We start from the raw sequence: 16,503 nt of genomic DNA on the forward strand, positions 1-16,503 counted from the left end.
GTTTTCATTCCCACTGACAGCGTGAAAATATAGCATTTCTCTACGTCAAACAACTGAAGTTCCTGCCAAAGGATGGATAGAGGAATAAAGAAAATGTCACATTCACATACAATGAAAGATTATTTAGCCTTAAGATATAAAGAAATGTTACCATATGAGATGTGAATCTTGAGGACATTCTGCCAGGTGCAGTAGGACAGTCATAACAGGGCAAATACTATATGATTTCATTTATAAGGTCTGGTCCAAAAATATGGTGCCTCTGTAAGTTAAAAATTATTAATCTAAAGACACACTGCCTGACAAATACAGTACTCGCCTCTCTCTTTGAACACGCTTGTCCTATCATTTTTGTCACTTTCTGAGGCAGGATCTTTAACTTGCCTTCTTGTGCCTGCCTCAGAGTTCTCAGTTTAAAATGATCCTTTTGACTGTGGGGAAGAGCCAGAAGTCTCGTGATGCCAGACTGCTGAATAAGGTAAAATACTTTCATCTGACAGAAATTGTTAGAAATGCCTCAATTTGATTCTTGATATTGAGACATTCACAAAAAAGAAACTCAAGGAAGAGGACTTCCTGACCTGCTTCAGAAAGTGGCGATCGTGATGGAATAAGTGAGTTCACAGTAAGGAGGAGTGTTTTGAGGGATTAGTTGCATCTTTTACTGTAATTTTAAAAAACTGAACAGTCACTATGTTGTTCAGTCACATTTTGCGTATAAAGTATCTAAAATAACCCAAATCACAGACAAAGGATGTAACAATGATTACCAGGGGATGGGAGAGGGAAATGGGGAGTTGTCAAAGAGCGTAACATTTCAGTTATGCCAGCTGAATTAAGTTCTACAGACCTGTGAGATTTTGTGTCAATGAACAGTACTGTATTATACACTTAAAATTTTGTAAAGGTGGATCTCATACTGTGTGGTCTTACCACACTAGAAGGAGAGAAAGGAAGGAGGGAAGGAAAGGAAAGAAGGAAGGAAGGAAGAAAGAGAAAAAGGAAGAAAACTAAGAAAATTGAAAGTAAATTGATAGTTTACCACCCTTGCTCAAAGAGTTTTGTTATATTTAAAGTTAACAGAGTGGAATGGTAGAATGATGATTTCCAGAGGTTTAGTAGAGAGGAAAATGGAAAGTTAACTGAATAACTCACTTAATGCATACAAAGTGTGAATTTGAGAAGATTAAAAAAAATTGGAGTTTAGTGGTAGTTGCATAATTATAAGTGCGTAATTCCACTGAAGTGTAAACACTGAAACAGTTAAATGGAGGGTTTTATGTTGTATACATCTTACTATGATAAAGATTTTTTAATTGTAAAAAAAATTCTTTTGGCTGGATATGGTCATATATGCCTATAATCTCAGCTTCTCAAGCAGCTGAGGCAGGAGGATGGCGAGTGATAGCAGCAGAAATTCTGGGATGAGGTAAGTTTTTGGATATTTTGAGAGTGTAGACAATCATATTTCCCAATGGATTTGCTATGGGTATGTGACAGAGAAATGGTGTCTCCAAAGATGGAAAATTGCAAAACAGAAAATGCCATGTGGTAAAAGAGAGAATGTGTGTGCATGTGTGTGTTGTGAGTGTGTGTGCATGTGCACACGCATGTGCATGTGTTGTGTAATGAAATGTAAGGTGAAGGTTAAGAAAGAACAGGACTTTCTCAGCTAGAGCTGGTGATGCGGGAGGTGAACAGCAGCTGCCCTGGGTGCGCCGCAGGTCCCCGGCCCCAGCTCTCTGCACAGACACCTGTGGTGATAACCCTTCATCTAGAGCTCTCCCACTGGTCCAGTGGTGCCATCCCGGGATGTCATGAAGCACCACAGCTCAACAGCTGGGTGGAATCTGCTTTTAAGTATTGTTGTTTAATGCTTGGCCTTAGACATTTGTTCAAGTGTGGACTGTCATGAAGAGTTTCCCTTGGAAGTGTGTTTCCCTTGTCCTTCATGCACAGATATATGAGAATGAATGGGAAAATAGATATAATGTAATAGGCACTTTTGTTTCTGTAAAAAAATATCTAAAAAGAGCAGAAATCCTTGTGCCATTTGAAAATGTGTAATTTTATAATCTGATGTTTTAAGCCATGACTTACAATTAGACTATTAAGAAAAACGTAGGTTTGGATTTTCACCTAAAATTCCCACATGCATGATTATAATATGCCATCATAAATTATACAGGTAATCAAAATCTACTGTCCTAGAGGTGACATAAATCAGACCATGGCACTGCCTCCTCAAACCTTTCAGATTTTGCTCTTGTTTGAAATGAAATCCAAATGGCCTTCAGTGCTCTTCATGCACTGTCTTTTTTGCCATGCTTTTGACCTTGTTCCTATAATTTTCCCTTTCATGATCTTTGTGACAGCCACAGTGACCTCCATGTGAAGCTCTGAATACACGAAAGACCCTCTCTCTTGAGGAATTTTGCCTATGCCAGCCCCCCCAGGCAGCTGTGCTCCCCCAAACCGCCTGTGACTTGCCTCTCACTCTACATGATGCTGTTCTCAGCTCCATCACCACTACCTCAGAGGGATCCTCTCTTGTTTAACCATATCTGAACCACACCCATGACTTTATATATATTCTATGTGTGTAGTACTGGGAATTGAATCCATGGTTTTCACTGAGCTACCTCCTCAGTCCTTAAAACGACATTTTTTTATGAGACAAGATCTCACTAGAGCACTAAGTTTCCCAGGCTGGGAATATTATAATCCTCCTATTTGAGCCTCCAGTGTTTTGGGATTGTAGGAATGTGCCACCATAGATGGTTTGTAATTCACTTTTCTACCAAGCCCATACTATGTACATGCCGACTTGTTTGTTTTCATATTGTCTCTCTGCCTTATTAAAACATAAACTACGTAAAAGCAAGAGATCAGGGACTCTGAACCATGACCTACACAGTACCTCATGTGTGTCACAGGTTCTTGGTAAAGATTTGATGAGTAAAAAGATAGGTTGTGCATGTTGTGCATAACTAATAGGTTGAATCTCATGGCACATTTGTGCAGTTGTCCACTCTCTAACTCTTGGAACACTTGTCAGCAGCCCTGTTGACAACTCCCCAACTTCCTAAATAGTAGGCTCTCTGATCTGGTTCCAGACACACGGAGCTTGGAGTCTTCTTGCCTTACAATCTCCCCTTCCTCCTAGGTACTGTTGTCCCAGTCATAGCAAACAACTTTTCATGCCCTTTCAAGTTTCTCTGTCTTTGACCTTGCTCTCCGTGACAGCATCATCTCCCTTACCTTTTCTCCCTGGCAACCTCCTGCCTTAATGTCCACTCTCACTTGTCTTCTGCCCTCTAGTAGAATTTATATTGTTTCTTCCCTTCTGGTTGCCCACTTTTTGTCTCTAGGTGCATAGTGTATGCCTGAGAATTTACTAGACCATACTGCAAAGTCATATTGTCCCTCTTTATCTTCTAACCTCAACCTCCTTGTGGGCAGAGGTATAATTTATTTGTATCTTTGACTCCCAGTTCTATCCCAATGCTTCCCAAAAGCACAAGTTCAGTAGATGTGTACTAAAGGAAGACAGCAGTGTTGGTGGATAGTCTGTGGATTGAGATGCTTTGAAATGCTTTCAAATAGGAGTTGCAGGCTGTGGAGCTGAGCCTTCAATTCCTTAAAGCCAAAACAGATCTCCTAAGTTGATCTGTTCTTGCAGCTGAGTGTGTCAAATGAATGGGTTGCGACTTACACTGTTTACTGTGGACATGTCAGAGTGAGGCATGTGAAATTGTCCATGTGGTTCATCTTGAGAACACCGGTTCACTTGACTCAATAAAGTCAATGGTTTGCCCTTTAATTAGAGATGAAATCCTTCCACAGGCCTGATTCCAGCTGAGGAGGTTCAGAATTAGAAGCACTTACTCCAGATCTCATGGAAAGATATTCCAGGTGGCCATGGGGTATGTCTACCTTTGTTAGGAGTAGTATTCTTTTATTTTCATAGGATCATTATACTCTGGGTAGCCTAGGATTCACCTGGAGTGGGGACTCGTAAGGAAGAAGAAGGAAGTTTGCTTTTCAAAGAAGAGCATGCCAGAATCATGCATGGTTAGAGGAAGACAGAAAAAGCATATATGCTGTGAGCATTGTTTTAATCCTTGTTTTCTAGTAAAGGAGAATCTGTACAAGTCATTATGGAACCTTCTCCATTTTCCTGTGGTTTGCAAACTATTTTGTCATACACTGGTTTCTTTGATTTATTCGCAAAGTATATTCTGAAGTAAATGTTTTCAGAAAGGGTGTGTTGGAGTTAAACATCTGAATCCTTACATGACAAAATATTTTTATTTACGTTGCATGATTAGAATCAATGTTTAGAATTGACTCTTCTTTAGAATGTTGACCCCTCATTGTTACTGATTGGGGCTTTTTTGTCAGTATCATTTTCTATTTCTGTGTGTGTGTGTGTGTGTGTGTGTGTGTGTGTGTGTGTGTGTGAAGGATAGAACCCAGAACATTCTTACTGAGCTGTATCTCCATTCCATTATATTTTTTTAAATTTTAAAAATATGGTTTTTTTTTTAGAATTTTTAGAGAGGGTCTCACTCACTTGCTAACTTGCTAAGTTGCTAAGTTCAGGCTGGGGTTAAGCTGCTAATCCTCCTGCCTCCTGTGTCAGAGCTCTGGGAGCATTGTTCTCAGGTGAACCACACAAGCATTGTCACCATGCCTAGTATATCCTGTTCTTTAACAAACCAGCATTTTTGAGTATTTTTCATGGTAACAAGCATAGAGAAAAGGTAATTAAAGTATTGAGATATAATCTGGTGTTCACAGCTGACTTAAACTTTCTCAATTTCTTGTTTTGAGTGCATCCCCTGTGGCCTTCACTATACCCTCTGCCTCAGTAGGCTTCGTTGGGTAGAGTCTCTTCTCTCTTCTGTGGTCCTCTCAATGGCATGGACAGGGAGTAGCTTTCTTTGGTTTCAGTATGCTCTCAGTCAATGTCCCTCTTCTGGAATTTGTTAAAAATCTCTGTTGACAACTCTCCCATTTGCTTTTGTGTGTGTGTGTGTGTGTGTGTGTGTGTGTGTGTGTATGCAAACACATATACACATAATATATGTACATATATAATACATATTAGATATATATGTATATATACTAGATATATATTAGATATGTATACCTATATGTCTCTATATCTATATATCTATATATTAAACCTGATGCTTAACATTTTTTGAAGTAATACTGGAATTATAGAAAAATTGTCAAAATAATGGCATCCTTGTATGTTTGACACACCCAGAATCCCCCATGTGAAAAATATAGCTGGTAATCATACAAAAATTAAGACATTAGTATTTGTACAATTCCATTAGCTAAATTATAAAAATTGTGTAGGACTGCAGCTTTTCCTCCAATCTCTTTTTTTCTTCCCAGCAATCCCCTTCCTGCACTCAGATGCTACACTTCCATCGGCCTCCTCTAACCATTGGCAATTCCTTGTCCTTTTTGGTTTACCCGGCAGTGACTTTTGAAGACTACTGGTAGATAACTTTGTTAAATTGCTCTCGGGTTGTTTCCCTGATGTTTTCTGATTATTAGGTTTAAGGTTATTTATTCTTAGCAAGAATCCTACAGAACAGAACTATTTTTTTTTATATCTGGCTGATGTGTCTTATCTCTGGCAATACTAACCTTGTTCATTTTGTTTAGGTGATATCTGCAGTTTCTTTCATTGTAGAGTTTCTTTCATTTATTTCCTTTCAACATAACATCTTGGGGAAGATCCACTGGTATTAGACAAATATGTTGATCCTCCAAGTTCTACCCATTAATTTTTGTATCCATCTATGAATTTTAACTCTTATCAACTATTTCTGCCTTCAATGGGGGATTTTCTATTTTCTTCAGTTCTTCTACACATATCAGTTGCTATTTCTCTATAAGGAAGAGATTCTTGCTCTCCTCTTCATTTATTTAGTTATTTATATAATACCATGAACTCATGGATACTTACTGAATTCAATGGACTTTTAACCCAATACTCTTATTATGTATTTTGTTCCTAAAATTGTTCTGTTTTAGCCATTGGAATCTCTTTTGCATTAATTCATATTCCCCACTACACTTCCTTATCCCTGAAAAATTTTGTTGCTTTCTGTCACCATAAAATGTTCCAAAGACACATTATATATTTTGAGATGCAGTCCTGAAATCAACCACTTCTCCAAGAATCATTGGATCTTATTATTGGAGATTAATATTAGAAAATAGTAACTTGGCAGTGACTGTGTTCTTTATGACCAAGGTGTCATTAGTTTTAGAAAATTTATTCTAGGCCATGCATAAATATAAAAGTAACATTATTTCTGTGTGCATATTAAAAACCACAAATTTATAAATGTATTCCTACCCCATGTCCCCGAATATGAGACCTATCTGGAAGGTAATCAGCCTTGAAAACTGGAAGAGTAAACGCCAGCCCCAGCCAGCCTATCCCTGCCTTACCTACCATCACTCTTGTCTTGCTCAGGGGCTACTCTGTAAACCAGCTCTTATTTCACAGAAACACTACATATTTTCTCTTGTGTGGGCTATTGAGAAAGATGAGTAGCAAACAGATACACTTTGTTTGCCACCTTTAAGTAGAAAAGCAAATTCTGTTGAAAAACTAAATGAATGCCTCCAAAGACTTGATGTCAGAAAAACTACATTCTTTTTCCTACTCATTCTTTTAATATGTTTTTATGACTTTCAGTCACTGTCTTAGTCCATTCTGTGTTGCTATAATGGAGACTAGATAATCAACATAGAAGAAGAATTACTTAGTTAATGTTCCAGAGGTCTAAGATTGTGTTGGCAACATCTAGTGGCGGCCTCTGGGCAGTGTCATAACATGGTGGCAGGACAAGCAGGCATACAGAAGGTGGAGAAAGAAAAAAAGTGAGACAATCTCATCCTTTAATCAGAGTCACATTCCCATGGTAATGGCATTAGCTTATGCATAGCCTAATCACCTCTTTAATTACAAAGGCAATCTTAATGACCTTTAGACATACATACCACAGTTCTTTTAAATCAGTGTCAATATAGATTGACATAAACAGAGTGAAGACATTTCCATGGGAACTCCAAAAATAAACTGTCAGATTTTAAAAATCTGTGGAGTTAATTTCATCCATTTAGCAGAGAAGTGGGCAGGGGCATATTTAATATCAGCAGTAGGTAAATCAGTAAGATTTACTTCAAAATTGAACATGGCTTTGCCAAAACAAATGTTTACAGCATAGTAGACATTCTTATATACTTGTTGAAATGAATGACCCTCACGAATGTCACCTTTTGTAAGTATCTGTTGTCATATGCCTTTTGTTTAATAGAAAATTCATGGCATATTTTGCATTATAATTTCACATAGATTTATACCAATCATGTACAGCTCTGTCCCTGAACAAACATCTATTACTCAGATACAATTCTAGATGTATGTCATTTTAAGTGGGAGGAGTCGATTAGGTAACATATTTCAAAAGTTTCCATCACTTTTTATTTTTCATCAATGTATAATATTAGTCTTGCAAGAAAGAGCATTTTGGAAACATTTGTGAGGATATAAAATCCATATGTTTGTGAATTTGGAAATAACCCACATAATAAACTTGCTGTTTGCTTTAGACAGAAACCAAATCATTTGCTCCCTAACAGAGTACATAAGATTAATCAAGCGTATCTTGATAAAATGTTCTTGATTCATTGAAAGAGCTTATTTTGATATCTCGTTAATATATAGCTATTTTATTTATCTGAAAACAACTAATTGATCACTTGTAGCATTTTAATTAAAACTACAAGAATTGGTGTTATTGGGAAGAGAATCTAATTATCTTAGACAATATGGCTGTATTAGAGATTCTTTATTTCATTGAAGAAAATTAATGAAATTGTATACAGTAAATAATTACAGGTCTATATGTGCTAGTCAGATTTGTGTTTTCCCAGTGTTTGAAGAACCATCATGGAAATAACTTATGTGTACATTTATAAGCTTGAAGGATAGCATTTGCCTGATGACAATTGAATTATTAAAATTAATACCATTCATTTTTCTCTAGATAAATTTCACTAAAAATGTTACCTTTATATATTCAACTTCTCACTGATGACATGCAATTCAGATTTTAAAATATACAATTAACATGGGACCCTTGTAGAAAAGTTTGGAAGCTTGCAAACAAAAGTAATTATTTTACTGCTCTAAGATCACTATTTTAGTAACCTTTTAGTTATGTCTCACAACCACACAGCAAGAGATCTTAGTGCTTTTAAATTTCATGGTAGTGTACACTTTCCCCATTTGATGAAATAGTTTTTGAAATTTGAATTTTTATGATGGCACAGTGGTCTTGAAGCTACTTTAAAGGTTTTAAATTTTTTTTGTAAATTTCTGTGGTGTACATTAGTCATTCTTTCTCCAGAGGAGTCCTGTGGAGCAGGGGTGAGGGCGAACCTGGTGTGCGGAGGAGGTGAGTGCTGACCTGTCTAAGGGGGCCAGCAGGGGCAGCTGTCATGGATGAGGCTGCCACATTCCTGGTGTGTCTGACCTTGGACTCACTTAATACTATAGTCTGGATCCTATTAGGGGAATTTTGTGTCTTTCCTTTGCAAGAGTCACCCCCTACCACGACAAATATTCTAATTTTTTTTTTAAAGTTGGAGAAGAAAACTTTTTCCCAAAAGAAATTTATAGTTCAAATTTACACCAAGTTCGCACTAACTAGAGCAAGTTAGGTTTTCGCTAAAGCTTCTACTTTCCTCTGTGAAACATTAGTCACTCCCTTGGAAGAAGCGGGGATTTTTTTATAGGCAGAGGGATAAAACAGCTACAGATGTGCATGTAATATGACGGGCTTTGAATGTACCTGCAGAGCATGTTTTCTTTTTTTCCAAAAGGAAGAAAAATGATGAAAGAAAAAAGAAAGAATTAGGATGTTAAAATAACAGTGATGCAGTATAAAGGAAATGATAAGTTTTTGATCTATTCAAACGTTGTTTTCTTTTCCTTTTTTCTTTATTCCTGGGAAGTTCTTGAGGTTGTGCCAAGTAATTTTCACTGAACGACTTTTAAAGGCATTTGCCATTCCCATGTGTGACTAGTTGCCTTTTTACTGTACAGGACTGTTGTGATGCCTGTGGCCAAAGAGTTTGATCCAAACATGGTCCTGGTTTCCGCTGGGTTTGATGCATTAGAAGGCCACACCCCTCCTCTAGGGGGGTACAAAGTGACAGCCAAATGTAAGTATTTCTTTCATGATCTTTAAGAAATGCTATGATATCATAACATGTTTTAGATCTTTAAAATAAGCAATATGTTTTACATGAATCCAGTAAAATTTAGTGAGAGGTTCAAAGATGATGGCAGATTGTGTTTATTGCCATGTCAATTTATAACTCTATGCAAAATGGCCTTGAAGGAAAGTTAAACACTTTCTTTTGGACAAATCAAAAGGATGTGTCAGAACCTTTATGCCCTTCCAGAGTCCCATTCTTCATTAAAAGCAGAATTGACAAATCCTCTGTTTAAAATATGGTAACTGACCTGAGAATTCATGAGTCTAGAGAAGTGACTGGAGCTTTTTGGGAGGCCAGTGAAGGTCTTTGTTTTTAGCTCACTGTACCTGAGAGTAGCAATAGCTATTTCTGAATGATGCTCTGGTCCTCCTTATTATAGAAGTGTTCTCCCCTGCTCAGAGTCTCTGTGCTGCCTGCGGGCAGTCCTCAGCATTGCTCCTGGTCTTCTGTGGTGGTGTAAAGATGAACTTTCTGGGTGTGTTCTGTAGCAGCCACATACCACACAAAGAAATGAGTTTCATATTATGTTGCAGTTGAATAACATGACAGTGGAATCTGGTTAGAAATGAGGCCTTTCTTTTAAGAATAATTTCCTTGTCCTGAGTGGAAAGGCAAGGCATATGTGTAACCATGCATACCAATGTATGCTGGGGCTGTGAGAATCTATTAAAAAGGAGAGGGGGAAACTGTACAAAGACTGGGATCCACTGTTGTATATTTTAGGGGAAGTTGAAAGGCAAACAAAGCAAAAATAATCCAAATAGTTTTAAGTGGGAGAGATGAGTTTGGAACAAGTGTGCTGCATTAATTTGAAAAGAACCAAAGAAGCAGCATCATGCCAACCTTTGTTTTCAGTTGGCTTCTCATATGAGGGTTTTCTACATTCTAATTATTCCAGTAACATTGTTAGGTAGTAGCTATTTTTAACATCTATTATTTACTCAGGGTTCCTGGTGCCTTGTTGTCTATTGAAAACATATTTGGACAGGCAACTACACAAACACAAGAAAAAAACCCCACATAATAATGCATAATTTTAGTCAGATTGAATAAGAAGGTGTTTGCTCATATCAGATATCTTTGTGATCCTTCTGTGTTGTTGTCCATGGAATTCAGCTCAAATAGAACTCAGTCTTTCCATGATAGATAAAACTCATTTGGGGCAAGACTGGTGAATACTTTAGTTTAAATAAAGAAAATAAAACTGTACCCTGAATTAGGAAAAATACAAACAATACAAAACACATGGAGAGCCAAGACAGAAATGGAGAAAAGGTGTTCGTTGCCAGTAAGTCCAAGAATGTCTTTCAGAAGAGAGCAATGTATTTGGGTCTCTCTCCTTGCCAAGGAAGCAAGTTATAATATACCTTTTTGTCTAAACTAGCTGAAAAGGATTAAACTTTTCATTTGTCTGTTTTGGCTAAATCAAACTCAAGTCTCAGATGTCATCCTGGAAGCCAAAATAGAAAGTGGTAGTAGCATGGTTAGATTCAGTACAATTATAACTTTCCAGTACTGTAACAAATCACCTGAGACAATCAACTTATAAATGAAAAGGTTTACGTTGGCTCATGATTTTAAACATTTCAGTCCATGGTCTGTTGTTCTGTTGGTTTTGGGTCTGTAGCACAGCAGCATATGTCAGAGCAAAGCCATTCACTCATAGCCAGAAAGCAAACAGAAGATGTGACCAGGGTGTTACTACTCTGCTGAAGGTTGTATCCCCAGTGAACAGTAGATTTCCTACTAGACCACACCTTTATAAGGTTGTACCATCTCCCAAAGGCTGGTGGTTAAACCTTCAACCCAGGGATCTTTGGGAGACATTAGAGATTCAATGTACTATAACAAGTATATTGCAGTAGAACCCATGTTATTTTATATGCATGTATGTATATTTTATGCATATTGGGGGTACTCTTTGTTGCTTTCTATTCCAGAATAAATTTGAGTACATAAAGTCCTTTTATATCTTCTCTGTCTCCCTGTCTCTACATATGTTTCTTCCCCTGGATATATTTCTTATTCAAGAGACCATGTGCTTTTGTGCCAGGTGTCTGTTTCCTGAGAAAAGCAAACAGCATATGTTTTAAGTAATATAATAATTATGCTTTTGTTGAACATTTGCCTTAAATAAGGAAAAGATATACAATGAGAAGAGAGGCTGTTATACTCCAAAAGGACTATACTAGAGGCTTGTCCAACAAGAGCTCACATACTTTATAGATGAAACAATTCATTATAACATCTGAAATGCCTAGCATTAAAACAAAAGGGCTCATCCTGAATTTGTAATTAGATGACATTGTAAGAAACATTCATTGCATTTTTCCGTTAAAGACATAATTATTTCATCAAATGCTTGAGAACGGAAAATTTCAATTCACACTTTAGAGAGACACATTAGTGCTCAAGACCTTAATTTCCGCCGTCAAGGTATGAAACAGATACTAAAAACATAGCCTCACTTCGACATAAGTGTGGACCTCAGCTTGCCACATTATTTTCTAGAAAGGGTTGGCACTATTGGGTAGAAGCTGGTATTCATGTGCAACTCTGTAGTTATTCCCCAAGTGGCTCACTACTGGATTTCTTTGTTTGCTTTCTAACCATCTGGAAGATGTATTTGTCTTACTTTGGTCTGAAAGTTCTGGACAGGCAATTAAAATTGGGCTCTCACTGTCTTGTGCCAGAAGTCATTTTCCATTTGTGGGAGTCCCAAAAGGAACTTAGAAATGGGCTAAAAATCTGAAATAGATAGAAGATTCAAAAGCAAATCCTATCCTAAACTTTTCAGTTTTTACTAAATTCATCCTTTCTCCAAGCAGAATATTTAATGATTTTAGGTACATGCTAAAATTCTATTTTCATAGCATATTGAGTCAGTCTTTTAAAATGACATCAAGTCAAACAACAAAGCTTTTTGCTTATTTTAAATATCTAATTATATTCCTGATTATTAAAGAAGAAAGATAGGTGCTATGACAAATTGCATCCCAAACACGAAGGTAATTTAAAATTAAAAGTAATTCATGATTAGTACTATTTTTCTTCCTTCTTTCTTTATGTAGTAGGTTTTTACTGTGCAACAACAAAAAATATTGAAATTGGCTTTTGCTAAAGTTTCTTAAAAAGCATCTGAATTGCTTATTTAAAATCTCTGCTGTTCTTTTACATAAGGACCAGGATTAAGTTCCAACCAAAAAGGAATAAGTAACTTAGTTTGCTGCCTCAAACTTTGCCGTGAAGTTATCACTTTATCCTTCTAAATACTCTGGTTCAGTTCTCATTGTCTTCATAATGCAGATAAGAGTATTTCCCTGACAACTGAGCACCATGTTTAAACAATAAAATTGACTGAACATTGGTATTGATATTCCAGCATCCCCTGGCTTAGAGTGTTGTCAAATTTTTTATGAAAAGGAGGTTTTAGTTCAAATTAATTTTACAACAAAACATTTTTCCTTTCAACACATGTATACAAGCTCTACTTTTATTGCTGTTATATAATGAATTCCTGTGTGCAAATTGCTTTTATCACATTCACAAGAATTTTTCTTTGGAATCATGCAAATTCATTGTGGGATAATGGTACATCTAGTAATAAAATACTGCTTTATAAACATATACAGCATGTCCTGTTAGTAAAAGCTTTCAGTCCTTGAGATAGAAACCATTTCCTTAAGAGGATACAGTATTATTTTGGCAAGTAAACGTGGGGGGGGGGTCTTGAATTACTGTCTTCTCCTTGGTAAAAAAATGGCTCATTTTGGTAATTGTCTCATTCTCCACCCTTGTGAATCAAAAAAAAAAAAAAAAAAAAAAAAACCTCTCTCTCTCTCTCTCTCTCTCTCTCTGTCTCTCTCTCTCTCTGTCTCTCTCCCACCTCCTGTGTGCTTGTTTGTGTGACAGAGATAGAGACAGAAAGAGACAGAGACAGAGAAAGAGGACTGTTGAGGCCAGACACCTTAGTTTCGAGTTCCCTTGGGAGAAATACAAAGATTCTCTCAGTCATCTTCCAAAACTAAGACTCTAAAAATGTCGAGTGCTGATCCAATCAGCAAGTTAGTGCCAAGAGACAAATATTGCTAAACACATCAGGCTGTGTTGGTCTGTGTCACCAGTTAATAATGCATATATATGCTTCATCCTATGTGCATGACTGTATAGGGTTTGCAGCACACAAGGGCCTCCCTCTTTACATTTTATTATCCACAGAGTTAAATACAGACTGAATCAGAACCAAATACAGCTTAGTGAAGTTGATTCTTTTTGTCTTTATCAGCGATGACTCTATCCCTTTCTTAAATTGCTCATGGCTGTTCTAAGTCTCTAATTTTCTTACTATCCTGGCTTTTAAAGAATTCCATCATATTTATTACGTTTTTGTTAAATGTATAATTATATATATTATATATATATATATATATATATATATATATATATATATATATATATATATTTAACATGAGTGTACTTCAGCCTGTCTAATAGATCGCTTCAGTAGCTGTGGCTTTTACTATTTATCTGTGATTTGGGAATCAATGTCTTATCTTCTGAGAATGAAGAGTGTCTGGAAGTCACCTAATAGATGACCTTTCTTAAAGGGCCAAGCCCTACACCAAAAAAGGATCAGCCCTAAACTTTATCATGCGTCATTGAGCATTCAAAGCATTGTCCCATCCAGCTATCACTGGAGCTAACATAGATATGCTCCTACTATACTCAGTGTTACATGAAATAGAATTTCATTGTTGTTTTTTGTCATTGCTATTTTCCCATCACTTCTCTTTTGGTTTTGGACTACACTGAATATCTCTTGTAATATTTTAATTAACACAATCTTGAATTTCTTTTTTCTAAATTTTATTTAAAGAAAGACTAAACAAAATAGAAATAGGTAGAAATAACACATACGTTCAGAGAAAAAAATGAACAGTAAGAAATCATTAGTTGATGTTTGTCATTTTACAAATAGTTTTTCAAGATACAACAGTATTGAATTTCTGAAAATTGTTTCTGATAATAGTTACTTCTTTAATGTCTTCCTTTAATAGAAATAATATTGAAAACAGTATGGCGGAAGTCATGATTTCTTTGCAGCAGTGGGTCTTGGCAAAAGTACTGAATTCTCCCAGTTGTTGATACTTACTAGATTTTAATTCATGTAATGAACTCATTTTATCCTTCCCTGCTCAGAAAAAAAAGATGAGAGATCACTGAATCCTTTAAATATTGCACTTGAAATGAACATGAAGAATTAAAATACAGTATAGAAGGGTTTGTTTTGGTGTCAGAACATCCATGTACATATTTCAAGTTTGTCTAACTTTGTAGACAAATTAGTTTCTTAACAGAAAAAAATGGCCTGGAATACAGAGATAATACTTATATCTATGAAACAATATGATATTTATATCATGAATCAGTAGCTTTCAACTTTTTGTATCATTTCAAAACTGTAAACATTCCAAGAAAGTTTGGGCATTTAAATGAATACAAAATATACACCATAAATATTATAACTTACTTGAAGATATTTTAGGGATTTTTTGGAACAAAATAAGAAGATGGCTAAAAATCCTAGGAAGCAATGGAGGATTTTAAGTGAACAGTAAATGCATAATCTATTTAATTGAACATTTAGCAGGAAAAATGCCTGCATTGCACATTTCTATATCTTACCCATGACTGTTCTGTGACCAGTTCAAGGGCGATTATAATAAACACCAATGCTTTCAAAAGAAAATGATTTGTGATGGTTTTGTGAAGAGGATACCTCAGTCCTTCTTACTTAAATGCTCTGTGTGTTTCTGTATATGTAGGTGTACTCTTGTTGTTTTAATAGTCTGACACAATAAATTTATCCAGTCATGTCTATTCAACAGCTGAACTGTAAATATAGTTAAGAATCAGAGATAAATTCAATTAAGATTAAGAAAAATGTCTTAAAATACTATCAAATACAATTTAAAGCACATTACCAAGACCATTCACCATGGTCAGTGGAATTTACCCATTAAATGCAAGGATAGTTTAATACAGGTAAATCAATGAGTGTGATAGGCCACTTTAACAAAATAAAGGGCAGAAAACATATCATTAAGTTAATTGATGCAGAAAAATCACGTAATGAAATTCAACATCCTTTCACAATAAAAGCTCTCAACAATTCGGTATAGAAGGAATGTACCTTAATTCAGTAAAGACCATATATGAAAAGCCCATAGCTATCATTGGTAAAATATTGGAGTTTTTTCCTGTAAGATCAGGAATCAAATAAAGATTTCTATTTTTTCTTTTGTATTCAACATAATAATGAAAGTCCTACCCAGAGCAATTTGACAAGAAAAACATAAATAAAATGCATCTAAAACAAAAAAGAAGTTGAATTGTCTCTATTTATAGATAATCTTAAGATCCTAAATTAGAACCAATAAATACAATGAAGTTGAGGGATATGATTTAACAGACATAATAACATTTCTGTGGATTAATGCCAAATGACCCCCATATTTGAAAACAATTCCAAAGTCACATTTTGGGTCTGGGGCCTCAGAAAGAAAGAAACTGCTTGAAGGCTATTTTCTTGACTGAAAAGGAACATTATTTTTAATCCATGTAATTTTATTTTTATTGACAATAGACTAATACCAGTTGGTAGAAATAATTGTTTATGCTGGGCACTATGCGTCATATTTCTTTGAATTATCTAATTTTGTTTTTTGCTGAATGAGCTTATATATAAAACTATGTTATTACTATATTTTAAATTATATTAGTTTGAAATCATTGAAGAGGTTTCAGCAGTCATTTAAATTTTAATTTTAGAAAAATTAAGTGTTTCGCTCATAACCCCATCTCATGTCTCCTATCTCCTCCACCTTCATATGCTCTCCAGCAGTTTAGTTAAATACTAAAAATACCCAAGTAAATGGGTAGCATTTTTAGTTACCATGGACACACTGCATTGTGAAAATACAGAAAATGAAATAATATTTTCCTGACAGTGAGTTTTTATATTTTAAAAAAAAATCTCTAAAAAGTAAGCAGAGCTTTTCTACCGTAGTACCAATGAGCAAACTATCTTCCTTACTTTTCATAGGGCATTCTGTGCAAGCACCAGTCAGAGTGTCTTAGGCTCAGTGTTGCAGCATACCAGCATGTCACTTTGTTAGA

General features: G+C 35.7%; 1 protein-coding gene across 19 annotated transcripts in view; it reads left to right on the forward strand.

The window, feature by feature from the left end:
- Hdac9 (histone deacetylase 9) overlaps positions 1 to 16,503 on the forward strand; it is an 849,535-nt gene that overhangs the window by 730,370 nt on the left and 102,662 nt on the right. For all 19 annotated transcript variants that reach the window (XM_063233991.1, XM_063234068.1, XM_063234058.1 and 16 more), the window contains one exon: positions 9,149 to 9,267. In XM_063233991.1, coding sequence (XP_063090061.1) covers positions 9,149 to 9,267 — 119 coding nt within the window. The remainder of the gene's footprint in view (positions 1 to 9,148; positions 9,268 to 16,503) is intronic.

This window comes from Cavia porcellus, unplaced genomic scaffold (assembly GCF_034190915.1).
Source record: "Cavia porcellus strain 051 isolate PalLab524CR breed Dunkin Hartley unplaced genomic scaffold, mCavPor4.1 scaffold_2, whole genome shotgun sequence".
Lineage (NCBI taxonomy): Eukaryota > Metazoa > Chordata > Mammalia > Rodentia > Caviidae > Cavia > Cavia porcellus.